A 17,006-nucleotide genomic window follows, 5' to 3' on the forward strand; every position below is an offset into this window, starting at 1 on the left:
CTTGTGATCCACAAAACAGCATAACAGTAAAAGAAGAATTGACTGCATTACAGTCAGTGCGGGAGTAGCGGCTTCGCTCATGCGCAATTCATTTGCCGTTTGGACGCACAGGTGTGAACGTCTCCTGTAGTGATGGGATTTCCTGCTCTTTTTAGAGAACCGGCTCTTTCGGCTCCGAACCGGCTCTTCAGGTTGTTTTGTTGCTTTAATTAATTTATTATTACGATAATATAAAATTATGCACAAAAGGAATTACTAATGTAAAAAAAAAAAAGGTTTTATTTATATATGTTTATATATAAATATATGCGGTGGCCCCTAGAGACAAAGCACGCGCAAACTCCAAAACACATTTCTAGCATGAACTGAACTTCCAAAACAGAGCTACCTAGATCACTTAAATTACACAATTGAAAGCATCAAAGCATATGTGTATTGTTTGTGTATTTATACACAAGCATTAATATATAGTCAAATAATTAAAAGTTCATTTACCTGTTACTACCACACACTAAATCCGGTCGTTGGTACTTGCTGGCTTGTGTAGCCACTAGGTAACAAAAGCTCAGTGTACGTAGAGTTTGTACGTGTTTTGGAGTTTGTACGTGTTTTGTCTGTAGGGGCCACCGTAAATTTACTTTTACTTTTATTTATTCACTCCACATAAAATGTAATAAATAAATCATATAATACAAAAATCAACTATTCACATTTCAACTATTTAAATTTTCAGCTTTTTCCTTTTAAATAAATTTAAAGTGCAACAACACAAAACACTGCAAACCACAACACAATTAAATATAAATTATAATATGAAAACAAAAAGAACATGCATATTCTCTGTCATATGGACCTGCATGAATAAACTTTCTGAATCCTTTATCATCTGCAACTGAAAATAGTTGTGGATGATTTTCTAATGTGGCGTTGTTGTCCCTGGCTCTTTCTCTCTCTCTTCCTCCCACTCTGTTCCTGTGCTACTGAGTGTAACTACCGCCCCTCCCCCCTCTTCCCACCGTAAAGCACAAGGCTCGCTTCTGCTGAGCGAAGTGGAAAACCTCACGGCTCGCGATAAGGAGCCGGCTCGCGTCGTTCACGTCAAAGATCCGGCTCTAAGAGCCATTTCGTTCACGACCGACCCATCACTAGCCTCCTGCCCTGATAGCAGCTGGGGGAGGGCTATCCTCCGCCTGTGAGCGCTTTAGCACGGGTGAGGTGCCCAAGGCAGTATCGCTGCTTGTTGAGAGTAAGAGCGATACACGTTTTCACGTCAAAAGGTGGTCATAAATAAGTCTCCAATAATACCAGAAAAAGTCGCCAGATTTGTCGCTAGTTGCTTTTTAGAAAAAAAAAGTCGCTAAGGGGGTCTGAAAACTCTCTAAATATAGCGACAAAGTCGCTAAATTGGCAACACTGAGTGTAACTACCGCCCCTCCCCCCTCTTCCCAGCGTAAAGCACAAGGCTCGCATGCGGAGTGAAGCGGAAAAAAAGTGCAAGAGAGAGAGAGAGGGTGAGAGAAAGAGGAAAAAAACCCCATGGCTCGCGATAAGGAGCCGGCTCGCGTCGTTCACGTCAAAGACCCGGCTCTAAGAGCCCTTTCGTTCGAGACCGACCCATCACTAGAAGGGAGTCACCAGGCTGAAGAAGGAGTCCTATCGGGCTTGGTTAGCCTGTGGGAAGGAATACTTCGAGGACCTCCTTAATCCCACTGACATGTCTTCCAAGGAGGAAGCAGAGTCTGGGGATGAGGGGGATGACCCGCCAATTTCTGGGGGCAAGGTCACTGAGGCACTTAAACAACTCCTTGGTGGCAGAGCCCCTGGTGTGGATGAGGTGCCTATTTCCGAATGAGGGTCATAGTTATGGGTGTTTTTGTGCTGTTTTTTTTATTGGACGTGATGGTTATCAAAACCAAACATGACAAATTTGGCAAGCGCAGGAGACACGACATGGAGGAGATTTGTCAATCAGGCTGCAGAATGCAATGCACATTGTTGACAGTTGAACTGTGCCATAAAAAAATCAGCGAAAAAGCGAGGCAGTGACGGATGAACAGCGGGACCACTGTGTGCTGTTTATTAATAAACAATAACATATATTTCGATATGACGACATGCATAAGAGCAGAAAGGTATTTGTACATAAGTGGGAAAAGCGGTGGCTTGCTAGCTTTTGTGCGGCTTCCCCGGTCAGTCAAAAATTTCAAAAAGAGAAATGAATGAACTTAAAAGGTTGCCAGCTTCACATATCTGAAGTTGCAGTGACGTGCCCATGAGCTCCGCTGACAGCCAGCTGTGCCAGAGTGACCGAGCCCCAGGCCAAGAGGCCGAGGGCACCCCACCCCCGAAGGGGCCCGAGCAAGCCCCAGGCTCCAGGCCCTTACAAGCAACCACCAGGAGTGAGCCGGTGTGTACCTGGATGCCCATCCCCGGACACAAAGAACCACCAACGCACTGATGTCTGAGGGCGTCTGCCACTGGCAGGGGGAGTGGTGGGGGGAGATAGGCCTCCATACCTTGGAGGGCCTGAGATGTCCCCAGAGAGGTGGCGTCTGATACCCAACCTGACATATAGACACAAACAAACAGGCACACACAGATACAAACATCCATTCCCACCCTCATGCTCTCATATGTAATTACTCAGCACTCACCCAACGTAGAGGCAGACATAAATAGAAACTGTATACACAATCACACTCCCCAAGCGTACTCTATACCCCAGGTCTAGGTACCCTTGCCCATGGAGGGGGAAACTCCACCCAGGTAGTGTTACCTTCTTCCCTGGGGTGGAGGCACCACACTGTATATAAATGCCTCTGTTTTGCACATGTCTCAACCAACTCTGTATATTTTTATATATTTTATTTTATTGTTTACGCTATTTAATTTGTAAAATATGTACACACACGTGTAGAAACACATATTTAGTATACACATCCAGTAATGCATATACTATTATATATAGTGTACATATATTCATTAGTCTCAGATTTAGATGCTAATGTGAGACAAAAGAATCTGCTGTGATGCAAATGACAGTCTGCTTTGTCTTACGTGTCTGTAAAAATTGAGTTTGGTCTTCACATTACTGCAGCGATTTACCAGAGATGTGCAAAGCACTGGAGGAGATTTGTTCACAGCAGGCAATTTAAAATTATGCAATCCATACATTATTAGTAAAACTCCTGTTACGACATATTTTTAAATATTTTTTACAAATTGCGTTATTAAAGGATTTAGCAAAGTATACCGTAGCAAACCTTTTGAGGAATGTACCTAGGACTAGAAGACAGACGTAAATTAAAATTCTCATAAAAATTTCAAACAAAGTAACCAACTAAAACATGTTTTGTACTGAGACCTAGTGTAACTCAAATTGGTTTTAATCTGATTTAGCTTAATAAAAGCTCTCACCACCTGCAACAGCCATAGGCAGTATGCAACATATATGCAGGGTGATAAACACTCCAAAAATGCTGTCCTTTTTTGTGAATAGTTGTTGTTGTTGTTGTTCAGTACAACAAAATTGTGGGCAGTCCACACCAACTGTGCATCGTGTAAACATATAACTTGTTGGTCAGCAAGAATAAATAACAGACAAGAGGACTGTATATGACAAGAGGAATATATACAAACTAGAGAAATATATGCCAAACAGGAAGAAGGCACACAATAGAAGACAGTGTACAAGGTTCATGGAGATGGGAGTGGCACGGGAAAGCCTGAGCTAAAGGTTTGAGTTATTACAAGAATTTATCAACTCACCAGCAGGTGGAAGCAGAGTGTCTGTCATCACTTGATCAACATGCTGGGGCTGCAATGCTGCATTTATTCTACATTGACTTAAACTAATCATAATGAAACAAAGTGCTATAAAGAAATTATTATTTAATTTAAAAATAAAAACTGCATCGAACTGCTGGGCTAATACTTCTGACAAAGTACTATTCAGGTTTCAGAGCTCATCACAGCACAGAAACAGCTTTCGTGAAGGTTACAAATGATCTTCTTCTGGCCTTTGACAGTGGAGTCATCTCTATGCTTGTCCTGCTAAACCTCAATGCATGAAGTCAGATAAAACACACCAATTAGTTAAACTGCAGGAATATCTTAATAAAGACCTGGAAGGCCTCTAATTTTTGCTTCTAAATTCAGATAAAACTGAAAATCTTAGAAATATGATATCTAACAGGATTCTTACTCTGCATTACCTTGGCCTCCAGTAACACTGTGAGAACACCTTTCATTTAGGACCAGGATATGTCCTTCAATGCATATACAAGACTATTTTATTCCATTTGCGTTGTATCTCTAAAATTACGTAGAAATATCCTGTCTCAGACTATTGCTGAAAAACTAGTTCATGCATTTATCCGGTCGTTAAGTCTGACGTCACTAGCCGTGTCTGTGCCTAAACTCCGCTGCAGGTCCATATATCAAACGATCCCTATGGCATTACTGAGAGTTGAAAAACTGTCTAAAGTCTTTCATCTTTAATAAAATGATCAGCGTTCTGCTCTACCAGGTGTAACAATTGAGTTTATCATCCAGGCATCCATGAAAACGGAATTTGTGATATTTAACGGAGTTAGAAGTTAGCAGGGAGTTAGCTCGCTAGCTTCTATCTAAATACAATATAGCATGTCCTGACTGCGGGGGTTTGGAAACAAATTCAAACGTACAGCTCTGTTATCACTTCCAACATAAATGAAGACAGAAAACTAAACAGCAGTGACGTTTGTAGGGTTACTGAAGTTGGGCTAGCTGGTATATAATGATGTGCTACGTGACCGCTAGCGACACAGCTATGTTAGCATAATATAAACAAGCTAACTTTTTTTCCACTCGATAAAAGTTAACGTGAGTGTTCTCGGTGGTCAGGAACAAATGTAATCGCATGGCAGGATGCTGTAAAAGGACCAAACTTCAGCCAGGAGAACAACTGAGATAATCCATCCACAATACGAGGTTAGTCATTCATATACTGCTGCATGGGCTGGGCTGTAGTTACATCCTAAGGTTTTAAAAACTGATCTTAAATAAATGATTAGCGGTAATAAAAGCCGAGGGAGGTCAACAGTGATCACTGACTGTTTTAGGAGCTTTTTGAGATTAAATAGAAGAAAATACAAAACATTAAACATGTTAACAACACAAAAGCCATATTAAACGCAGACTACTTTAGGCCCGGAAGTAGGATTCGTCACGTCATCGCTTAACGACCGGATTGTTTCTAGGCTAGACTGCACTGTAATGTTTTGTTCATTTAACAACCCGCAACACACAAAAAATGCATGAAAAATTCAGCAGCAGTTTGTGTGATCCAAACGAGGTGTGAATCCACTGAGAGGCATCTTTTTCTGGCAGTTTGCATAAATAGTATATGCATATGCTTCACGTGTGATATAAAAATAGTTTTATGAGAATTTCCATTGTAGCAGTGTGGTTTTCTTCTGTAATTGATCGTGCCTGCTCGAATCATTCATGTTTCGTCCTGCACATTGTGGTATTTGCTCACAATGATGTGGTTTAAAAGCTTCTACTTTAAAAAGAAGTATTTAGCATTTAGTTTTAAAAGTTGTAGTTGTATATTTTAAAGTTTATCGTAACAAAATGAGTCCACATTCAGGAAGGAAGGTCTAAAAACTATCGACAGCTTCAGCTAAAAATAGTCTGCGGCAGCTTGTTTTGAACTAGTTACACGTCCTGTTGATGCCCAAATGCATATGCATTCTGAGTAAACAGGATTGGTAGGGCGTTGAAAGCAGAAAAGTAGCCAGCCATAGTTTGCATCTTGCATGTGGCTTACATGTGGCTTTGCTTGTTCTTTCACAAGCACTGATACTGGGACATACCACAATACTGGAAAGTGAAAAAGTACAAGACTTTTGCTGATTCAGTCAAACTATTTTTAGATAGTTGCCTCGTCACTGCTGTTAGCTTGTAAAGGTCAGTGTTTCCACCTATAAACATACATAAGGTCTGAGAAGTTTTGGAGAATCTTGATTAAGCAATGAAAAAACAAACAAACAAAAAGAAAACACATGGAACAATAAGTGAATAAGCCCCAGGATTTAGTGATTTCCTTTATCTGTGCAAGAAGCTCCGCACTTTCCCCTGTAAGAGTGTTAGCATGTGTATGTGCCCATTTCTACCCCCCGGTTTAGCATGTGAATAAGGGTGTTACATATCAATATACTAAAATATATTTTTACTTTATTTTCTTTTTTCATTTTTATTATGTCCTCGTTAAACACTTTGGTCAGCACTTGCTGTTTTTAAATTGCTATATAAATAAGTGTCTTGGCAGGATGACTGACTTACAAAATGATCAGTTCTTGACATGTCTCTTCATCTCCATGTCTCTAGTCATTTGTGGTTTCCCTTCATGTCCTATCCACAGCTCAGACACAACCAGTAGTCTCAGTTATGCAGAGCACATCATATATGAAGCTGTAATTCACCACAGGGTTGATAAGAACTTTCTAATCTACAATAAAATCTCTTTATATAATTTAAATAATGAATGAACAACCATTTTGGGTTCTGTGGGTTGTGTATTGGGTTATGTGTGGGCTTGTTCCAGTGCAGGATGCTTGAGTTTGAAGGCCAGATCAACACCTTGCACTTTGTATTCTGTTTCCTGAACTGTTTTTGTCGCATAGTGGGACTTCTCTTAGAAATGAGATCTAAATCTAAATATCAGGAAGTAGGAACACGAGAATCTGGAGGAGCACCAAGGACTCTGAGAAGAGCTCGAGAAGATGTGGAGGGAGAAGGTAACAGTGGTCCCAGTGGTAATTGGAGCACTAGGTGCAGTGACTCCCAAGCTAGGCCAGTGGCTCCAGCAGATCCCAGCAACAACACTGTAGATCTTTGTCCAGAAGAGCGCAGTACTAGGAACAGCTAAGATACTGCGCAGGACCCTCAAGTTCCCAGGCCTCTGGTAGAGGACCCGAGCTTGAAGGGCAAACCGCCTGAAGGGGCAACAGGGGATTTTTTGCTGCACGCTGGTTCACAGCATGCAGTGAACCAGCGTGCTTCTGTTTTGATGACTTTTGAATTTTTCCTTCATCGTGTCACACCTCTGTGACGGGTTTCACCTTCCCTGTCCTTTGAATGTAAAGTGAATGATTTATATGATTTTGTATTTAATCAGCATGTCAACAGTCTGCAAATTATAAAAAAACAAGGTAACAGCTTACAAAAAATTAAATAAGAACAATTTTCATTCATCTTATAGACAAAATTACATACGTTACAACAGAGATCTTGAAAATACTGAAAGTATGATAGAAATAAAAGACTGCAGGTGACTTCAAGTCCTTATTTGCAAATGAACCGACTCAAGAACTACTTTGATAGTAAATTAAACCTAATAGCAAAAGCACAAAACAGACAGACAAACAGGCAGACAGGACACCACAATAAAGACTTTTGTTCAGTATTTTTCAGGTCATTGCATGTTTGATTATGAGTAGGTGTCTGCTCAGCTCTGATATACAGAAAACTAATTCAGTGCATCACCACTGGCAGCACAGTATCAGTGAAGCCAGTGAAGGTGTAGTTGTAGCAACCAAAACTACTCTGTTGGCTTGTGCAACAAAAATACTTGGTTATGGTTAAAAAATGATCTAAGTTTGTCTACTCAGATATGAAACTAATTATGTAACATGGAATTAACATTTTGTGTGCAGGGAGATAAAGTGTGTGGAAATGCGACTGGGGCTGGTTTCACTTAATGTCATGTAAAATGTGACTTATTATTTAGGGTACAATAACTTGAAAAAGAAATAACTTAATAGCAGATAATTAAAAAAGAAAAAGATGAATGGATGGATTTGTAGCACACTAAGCTGCACACAGCACACACTTCCTGCAGTCAGCTTTAATCAAAACAATGAGTGTACGTCTGTGGTGGCCTCTTTTCATATTTTCCCTCATTATTTCTCACCTCACAGAGAATTACTCAATAAACATCTTTTACTGTAAGTACTTGCCTACAATATCATGTCATGACAAAGGAAAAAAACCCTGTTTGTTGGTCATTCATGTTTCAAAGTGTCAGGTTAATTTTTGGCACTTACATTTTTTTCAAACGGTTGGTAAAACTTTCAGTTTTTAAACTCTATTTTTTGTGTAAACAGAAAATAGAGTTCAGAATAAAGTTTACGTTACGTTGTATTATCACTCTGTAAAAGTAGAGCTAACAGGTGATCCATGTCAGGTTTGTCTATCATCATTTATTTTTTAACAGGCTGACCTAAATGAACTTCACAATTTTTTTTAACATTTACATTTACAAAACAATTAAATGTAACAATTTGAAGCTCAAAGGTCGATAAAGACTAGCAGATCAAGTAGAGTATAATAAAAATTATGGAATTACATTACAATTCTCAAAAAAGCAAAAGTGTAACACGACATAACTTATGTTAGCGAAAGCAGAGTGCTTTTTTGTTCTGTCATCAGCTTGCAATAATGTGTTTGCCTCTAAATATGTAAATGGTTTGCAAATTTTTACAGGAAGTGCATTTTGTGCTTCAGCCAATCACTGTGATTTCCACTTTGTAAACCTTAATCAGCTCATGACTAAATCTTCCTTTGAGTGTAAAGATATTAGTTATGAAAGAGAAGGCTGAGGTACCACAATGGTTGGAAGACTGGTTTCTTTGATGCTTCTAAGTACATTGTGTGAGTTTATCATTGTAAACAATGTAAAACATGAGGTTTTGTAATATTTGGCATAACATGATGAATATACTTTTGAGTGCTTTTTTCTGTTTTGTTCTAACTGTTACTGTTTGTCTCTTTGCTTCAGCTTTGACTGAAACGAATGAGGTTCCTCAGCAGATCTCTTTAACTGTGGCTAAACCCGGAGATAATGTGACTCTGACATGTGCGCTCTCTGGAAGTGATAAAGGGTTGTTTTACTGGTATAAGCTGAATTTTGGATATATGGTTCAAACAGTTGCTGAAGGAAGTTTTGACAAAATATTTCAAAAGAACAACTCAAGATTCAGTGCCACAAAAGTGGGTAATGTGCATTCTCTTATCATAAGAAATGTAAGCAAAAAAGATGAAGCAACGTACTTCTGTCAAGCAGGATCATCATTCAGTATGAGATTTAAAAATGGCACAATTGTGGCAGTGAATGGTAAAGTATGTTAATTTGATTGTTTATATCATATCTGCGGCTAAAGCCAAACAATTCTAGTTAATGCTATTTTATGTCTCTCTGTGACTCCCACAGATCCTAAAACGCAAAATACATTTGTCACCATGAAGAAAAGTCGAGAAGTGGAGCCAGTCCATCTGGGTAATGCACTCTCTCTGCAGTGTTCGCTCCTCTCCAAGAACAAAACTGAGACAGATCAGTGTCCATATGGTGAAACATCTGATAGTGGGACCTACTACTGTACTCTGGTAACATGTGGACAGATCCTGTTTGGGGAAGGAGCTAAAGTGGAGACCAGTATGTTTGTAAAGTCTTATTTACGTCTTTAGTTATTTTGCTTGTTATTGCTGTCTTGGTTTCCATGAATATATACTAGAGGGCTTCGCATGGTAGTTTTGAGCCCTCTAAAATTGATGTGAGTTAGATAATTAGGTGATCATTGTGTGGATATGCAATATGATGTATCATTAGCTGCTGACAGCTCAAAATACTTAATATAAACATTATAATGTTCTTACGTCTCACAGTCCACAGTGGTTGGAAATCTATAAATCAGATTTGCAGTTTAAAGCTTACAAGAATTATTGCAGGTTCCTTTTGGCTGCCTTTGCTACTTGTGCTTTTTCTTCTTCGTCTTGGCATAAAAATCACAAATGTATGAACTAATGTTTATGAAGATTTATTACTGAGACACTGTACATCTTGGAAATTGAGTCAAAAAGTGGTTGGAATCCTGAATGTTTTTTGTTTTTAGCTTTTCCTGAGTTTCTACTTCTGAAACTCAAAATTCATGCAGTGAATGAAAACTATTTAAATGAAACTTTAATACTGTGACCTCACTCACAGTGAGATATGTACATTATTGTGCCATTATATAATTAGAATGTTAACAGTCTGCTGTAATGTTTTCTTATTCCAGAGGAGTTCCTGCTCGTTACTGTGCTTGGAGCACTGCTGGCCTGCTCTGTGTTTGTGAACTTTGCACTGATTCTCACCAAAAAGAAAAAAGAAAGAAAAAAGAAAAAACAACCTCGCGAGCACTGCAAAGGTAAGTTATTCACATCTAATATAACGTAGTGTGCGTATATATATATATATATATATATATATATGTATATATATATATATATATATATATATATATATACATATATACCCTGGGCACCTCCTGGGTGAGGTGTTCCAGGCATGTCCCACCGGGAGGAGGCCCCGGGGCAGACCCAGGACACGCTGGAGAGATTATATCTCTCGGCTGGCCTGGGAACGCCTTGGTATTCCCCCGGACAAGCTGGAGGAGGTGGCTGGGGAGAGGGAGGTCTGGGCCTCTTTGCTTAGGCTGCTACCCCCGCGACCCGGCCTCGGATAAAGCGGATGAAGATGGATGGATATATATATTTACTATTTACTGAACTGTAACCTCAGTTTGTTCTTAGCTGACAGGAGTAGCACCCGTATTAAAACATGTTAAAATATTAAAAGCTAATACTAATATCAATCATTGTTTCTACAAGAGAGTATCTTGTAGGTTTCTTATGACATTTATAATAGTGATGGGTCGTTCGCGAACGAAATGGCTCTTAGAGCCGGCTCTTTGACGTGAACGACGCGAGCCGGCTCCTTATCGCGAGCCGTCACGTGGGTTTTTTTTTTTTTCTTTCTCTCAGCCTCTCTCTCGCACTTTTTTCCGTTTCACTCTGCACGCGAGCCTTGTGCTTTACGCTGGGCAGAGGGGGGAGGGGCGGTAGTTACACTCAGTAGCACAGGAACAGAGCCAGAGAGAGAGAGAAAGAGAGGCAGGGACAACAACATTAGAAAGGTATAGTAATCATCCACAACTATTTTCGGTTGCAGATGATAAAGGATTGAGAAAGTTTATTCATGCAGGTCCATATGACAGAGAATATGCATGTTCTTTTAGTTTTCATATTATAATTTATATTTAATTGTGTTGTGGTTTGCAGTGTTTTGTGTTCTTTTCACTTTAAATTTGTGAAAGGAAAAAGCTGAAAATGTAAATAGTTAAAACTTGAAATGTGAATAGTTGATTTTTGTATTATATGATTTATTTATTACATTTTATGTGGAGTGAATAAATAAAAGTATATTTACGGTGGCCCCTAGAGACAAAGCACATACAAACTTCAAATCACGTACGAACTCTGAAGCATGTACAAACTCCAAAACACGTAAAAACACGTACAAACTCCAAAACACGTACAAACTCCAAAGCACGTAAAAACTCAGAAGCATATAAAAACTCAGAAGCACATAAAAACTCAAAACACGTACAAAAGAACAACAGAAGTGCTCCAGGATGCTGGGCGCAGTGTTGAGCCTTTGTTATCTTGTGGCTACACAAGCCAGCAAGTACCAACGACTGGATTTGGTGTGTGGTAATAACAGGTAAATGAACTTTTTTTTAAATTATTTGAATATATATATGAGTGCCTGTGTATAAATACACAAACAATACACACATGCTTTCAATTGTGTAATTTAAGTGATCTAGTAGCTCTGCTTTGGAAGTTCAGTTCATGCTAGAAATGTGTTTTGGAGTTTGTACGTGTTTTGTCTGTAGGGGCCACCGCATATATTTATATATAAACATATATAAATAAAACCACTTGTTTTTACGTTAGTAATTCCTTTTGTGCATAATTTTATATTATTGTTAATAATAAATTAATTAAAGCAACAAAACAACCTGAAGAGCCGGTTCGGAGCCGAAAGAGCCGGCTCTTTTTAGTGAGCCGAACCGAAAGAGCCGGAAATCCCATCACTAATTTATAACTAGGAGTAGTGATGAAGTTCTTTTCTATCCTGACTGTTATTTGTACAGCTCAGAGCCTTTCATTTAATTTATTATGTTTTTATTTATTATGATATACACTTTTTAATTAATTCAGGGCATTTGTTTTTTTTACCCTTTTAGTGCTATTTTTTTTTTAAACTTTAAATAAATAATTCTCAATTGTGGCTCATGAGTTGTCCCATATAATATGTTCAACCTTTAAATTAAGCTCTTAAACAACTCTATTATAACTTTAAAATCATCAAACTGATATTTATTTGAACTTTTGCATAAATATTTTAATATATATATATATATATATATATATATATATATATATATATTATAATTTATGCAAATTTAAATTGTGCTCACCACAGCCATGAAAGTCATGAAACATTCTATTGGTTCTGATAAGAGAGGCCTTTCAGCTCACAGAACATGACCAGAGCAGAAGAAAGACTACAATCACCAGTTGCAGTATGTGACAAAGTTGGAGTCTGCTGAACTAAAAGATATGAATTTAACAACAGCAGTGCACTAACGCAACCTGATGAGCCTACCTGTAGGCAAATGTAAGGGAAAGTCATGACAATAGTAAATCCACTGCGCTGTTCTCTCAGATGAATGAAAAAAAGCTCAATCTGTCTGACGATGTATTTATTGATAATTTGCATCTTTGAATATTTTTTATAATTTATTGTATTTTACTGTATAAATACATTTGCCATTTAAGATGATTGCACACCAGATTGGCAGAGGATAGTTAACTTTTATTTATTAAAGTTCTTCAGTTTTGGAAAAAGGGCCAACGATTATTTTAAAGCAAACAGTCATGTTTAACAAAATTAGTGAATTTTCGACATATTCAGCACTTTCTGTGTGATATTTCTGTTCGGCTCTACTCCATAGAGAGAACTGTCAAACTTCACAACTGCCAGAAATTTGAATTTCAAATTAATTCCTCGTGGTTCATGCAAGTTTTCTGTAAAACAATTTTTTCCCTAAAACTATTATCAACATTTCCATTACAATAGTGTATATAAGTAAACACAAACAAAAATATTCCTAGTTTACTAGAATTCAAATAGTTACTTAATAGATGAAGTCACAATTGCAGATAATTAAAGAGAAGTTGTTTCAAATGCATTTCATGAACATAAAAATGACTCCACCAGACTTAAGCAGCTGTTCCAGTAGTCAGATTTTAATCGACCAAAGTGATAAAACAGGAGGTTAACGGTTTGAATTTGCAGGTGCTAAAATGTGCTTCTATCATCATGTGAAGCTGAAGCTGCCGTGAGAGTAAATGGAGGCTCTGTACAGCATTACTAAAGCCTTAAACAGTTTATTCTGGATTCTGACCTGACAAGGTAAAAAAAAAAAATCACTGTTAATATCTTTTTTAATGAACAGGAAAAGTAGACGTCTTTACTGATGTTGAACAGGAAAAATCATCTGGGGATCAAATGAGCAATGAGGTAAACACACACACACACACACACCAAACATAGATATCCAAATATCCATATAATGTCTATCTAATAATGACATATATGACTAGACTTCGATCATAATATTGGATAGGTACTGCACTTGATAGGTGCTCTCATTGACAAATTAAATACTGAATTTTTAAGGTTGAAACACACAGAACGAGTAAGATAAACATTCTGGAAAAGATATAGGAAGCAGTTGGATGTTGTGAAATACAGGAAAGTGCAGACAGCAAAGGTAAAAGAAATAGTTTTGATCTGAAGCTGAGGTGTCAATGACAGTTTAGTAATGAATCACACCTGACATCCCACCAACAAGTCCTTTAAAGTGAACAAGGACATGTTTGGTTAGGTCACACTTTAGTGTAATATGTCTACTTTAGATGTGTGTTTTCATGATCGTAACTAGCAAATATGAAACAGCTGCAGTTACCATTGCACGGAAACATGAAGTCGTCTCAAATAATAATCGTTTGAAGAGAAACAAACAGACAAGGCTATGTGTTGTTCTCTGTGTTGTTTATGTTTACGTGTCCTATGTTTTTAAAAATATTTTCAAATGTTTGTTCATTTCTGTTAATAATTTACAGGAGGGTGAAGAAGCAGGACTAAACTATGTGGCTCTGGATTTCCCCTCAAGAAAATCTTCAAGATGGAAGAGTAAGAAGGAGTCACCAGAGTGCACCATATACTCTGGCATTAGAGAGGGCCAGTAAAAGGCTGTCCCCATGAAGCATGCAGATTCCTCTGGGGTAAAGAAAATGTGTTGCGATCAAAAAGAAAATTACAGTGAGGAGGGATTGTTTTTTTCTTCTGTTTCATTTTTTTTGCTGTGAGAGAGACTCTTTTTATTACCTTTATGATTCTTGTTTTGATGAAGAAGGTGGAGTAGTTAATATATATGCTGTGTATGTTTATTGCAAGGCTACGGAGCCCCGCAAGGGACATGGGAGAAAAAAAATGCAGATAAACTTTTGCGAGATCTTGCAAAAATAGGCAACATGCTTCAGAGGCTGCTAGCTCGAAGCTGACCGGGTGGTTGAGGCACGATGTGCTGGGAGTGCAGTATTCTCGCTGGCTCTTGTAGGTCTCAACATCCCAGTAAGCTTTGAACTGCTGGGTAACAAACGTCTCCGAAAACATGAGAACGCTTTTGCAAGTATTTGATGTGTTGATAAACTGAGCAGATATTTGAAGTTTACACGGCTACATTCGCCTGAAAATATCTTAAACGTTTATTTTGTGACCCAGAAAGCGTAATATTAAAACTAAGTAATATTGCTGCCACAGTTGTTGGAAACTGGAGTTGGCTGGGCCTCACTATGAAATTTGGGATAGGTTGGGACACAAAGGACGCATTTGGAGCAGCCTTCGAATTGGGACAGCCTTCGTCGTCTGGCTTGTCAGCTTCGAGCTGGTGGCCTCCGGAGGATGCGGCCTATTTTGCGAGATCTCGCAAAAGTTCATCTTCCTTTTTTTTTCTCCCATGTCCCTTGCAGGGCTCCGTACAACGCAGATTGGTAGCTGTGCAAAAAGATATACATTTTTTAAGTAAAAGTCTTAGGGGCAACAATTTATTTGCTGCTTATGTTCTTGTAACTTTTTAGTTTTTATATTCAAAGTTAAATAGCATCTTGCTTATCTGCCCACTGTAGTATCTGTGAATACTTTTATAAAAGATACTGGAAATAAACAATACTATTGCATCCAGTGTTGGGGTTGTTATTCAAAAAAGTACGTCATTACACATACTAGTTTGTTTTTTTTTTCCCTACTGAGATCACTGCACCACTCCGTCCCTGCAGCTGAGGGACCAGGGACCATGCCTCTGGCACAAAAAGTAATCCAGTATGTTAGTTATTCACACCATGAAACTGGTCACATAGATATTATTATTAACTACATAAACTAAAGAACCACACACTGAAACAAATCTATACTGTAATGAGGACTTGCATATTAATTGAGTGACTGATGAAGCCTTTATTTGTCGCTTGCAGTTGCGTGCAGCGAAATTGGACCTCTGCTTACCATACATACATTACACAAACATCACATTGGGGAGACAGGTCAGAACAGGGAGTGTAAAGAGAAACAAATGTACAACACAATAAGGCATTGGAGGAGAAAAACGACAACTCTATTTAGACTGAGCTAGTGGTAGGGGATAACAATGAGAACAGAAAAAAACTCTTCAGCAAAAAAGCACATAAATCTTCACATCGTAACCAATGTTCCCTCTAATTTTTCATGTGTCTGAGCGAACACACAAGCTCTCTGAGCGGACACTTGGACCACTGTGAACAACAGCAGACGTGTGCACTCGTCACGGTCTGGCTGGCAGACCGTGGGGATGAGGAAAGTAGGACCCAAAACGCAGGACTCTGCGATGCCACAGTGCACTTTATTTACAGTGAATAGACAGGTAAGTCCAACAATTAACTCAGAGATGTAATTTGCCAATGGTGCTCATCCCTTGCTCCCAGTGCGTCCCGTGTTGTAGTCCCCTTAGTTTGTGTGCTCCCCAACTCGCTTCTTCGCTCGACTTTCCTGGAGGAAGAAGGGAAAACCACAATTAGCCACACACGCTAGTCGACTACCAAGACCACACGCCTAGCACAGACTATACCGGTCAAGAGTAATAATCCCACGTCGACTGTCGCTGCGAGTCCAGGTTAAATACCTCTTCCTAGCCGGGAGGGATGATTACCACCAGCTGGTCAGGTAATCAGCTGCAACAGCAAAGAGGGACTCCCGGTGACGACAGTCGCCCGGACACGCCTCTCCCACAACGCGCGCTTCCGTCAACAGCCCCAAGGACGGGGGGAGAGAGAGAGAAGCAGACACACGCACTCTACATACAAACGTGGACAGAACAGTAGACGACACAGACCCCAAATAATAGTCGTAATAATAATAATGACAATAATAACCACTGCTCACGGACCCCTGAGTCCTCCAGAGCCGGGTCCGTGACAGCACTGTGGTCACGCCAGCATCGAATCCATCCAAGTTACATGGTTTATTAAAATAAGCAAATTACAGCATTTACATTTATGTTAGACTACTTTTAATTAACTGCTTTAGCCCACTTACAATGAAAATTTGAAAAAAATCTTGTTAACACTATTGGAAATAAAAATAACTTGAACTCCAATTTTGAAAACACAACTTTATTTATTTATTTTTTAAAATAAAGCTCTGACTTGTATTATGAGTCTGTGGTCTGGGAGAGATTCCTGTGGAGCTGAACAGGGCTTAGCGGTAATAAAAGCCGAGGGAGGTCAACAGTGATCACTGACTGTTTTAGGAGCTTTTTGAGATCAAATAGAAGAAAATACAAAACATTAAACATGTTAACAACACAAAAGCCATATTAAACGCAGACTACTTTAGGCCCGGAAGCAGGATTCGTCACGTCATCACTTAACAACCGTATTTAGACAGCAGCATCGGTTCGCGGCATCTCCACGAGGTCCAGCTGATCCGCCGTCTGCATCAGATGGGGGGCAAGCATCGGATGCATTTGGAATGGGGA

General features: G+C 39.0%; 1 protein-coding gene across 6 annotated transcripts; it reads left to right on the forward strand.

The window, feature by feature from the left end:
- The first annotated feature begins 7,612 nt into the window (after window positions 1-7,612).
- LOC309712954 (uncharacterized protein) lies at window positions 7,613-15,356 on the forward strand. 6 transcript variants are annotated; one of them, XM_082544187.1, is made up of 6 exons: window positions 7,613-8,230; window positions 8,825-9,160; window positions 9,257-9,478; window positions 10,101-10,229; window positions 13,389-13,453; window positions 14,059-15,356. In XM_082544187.1, the coding sequence occupies exons 1-6, from the start codon at window positions 8,224-8,226 to the stop codon at window positions 14,182-14,184; spliced, it is 885 nt and encodes a 294-aa protein (XP_082400313.1). In that variant the 5' UTR covers window positions 7,613-8,223; the 3' UTR covers window positions 14,185-15,356. The 6 variants fall into 6 exon arrangements, 4 of the variants coding, with proteins under 4 accessions (XP_082400313.1, XP_082400311.1, XP_082400312.1 ...); XM_082544185.1 differs by having other exon boundaries at window positions 7,613-7,991; XM_082544186.1 differs by lacking the exon at window positions 7,613-8,230 and adding an exon at window positions 8,394-8,697.
- The last annotated feature ends 1,650 nt before the right edge of the window (window positions 15,357-17,006 follow it).

This window comes from Aulonocara stuartgranti (genome assembly GCF_965226115.1).
Source record: "Aulonocara stuartgranti genome assembly, chromosome: 2".
NCBI lineage: Eukaryota > Metazoa > Chordata > Actinopteri > Cichliformes > Cichlidae > Aulonocara > Aulonocara stuartgranti.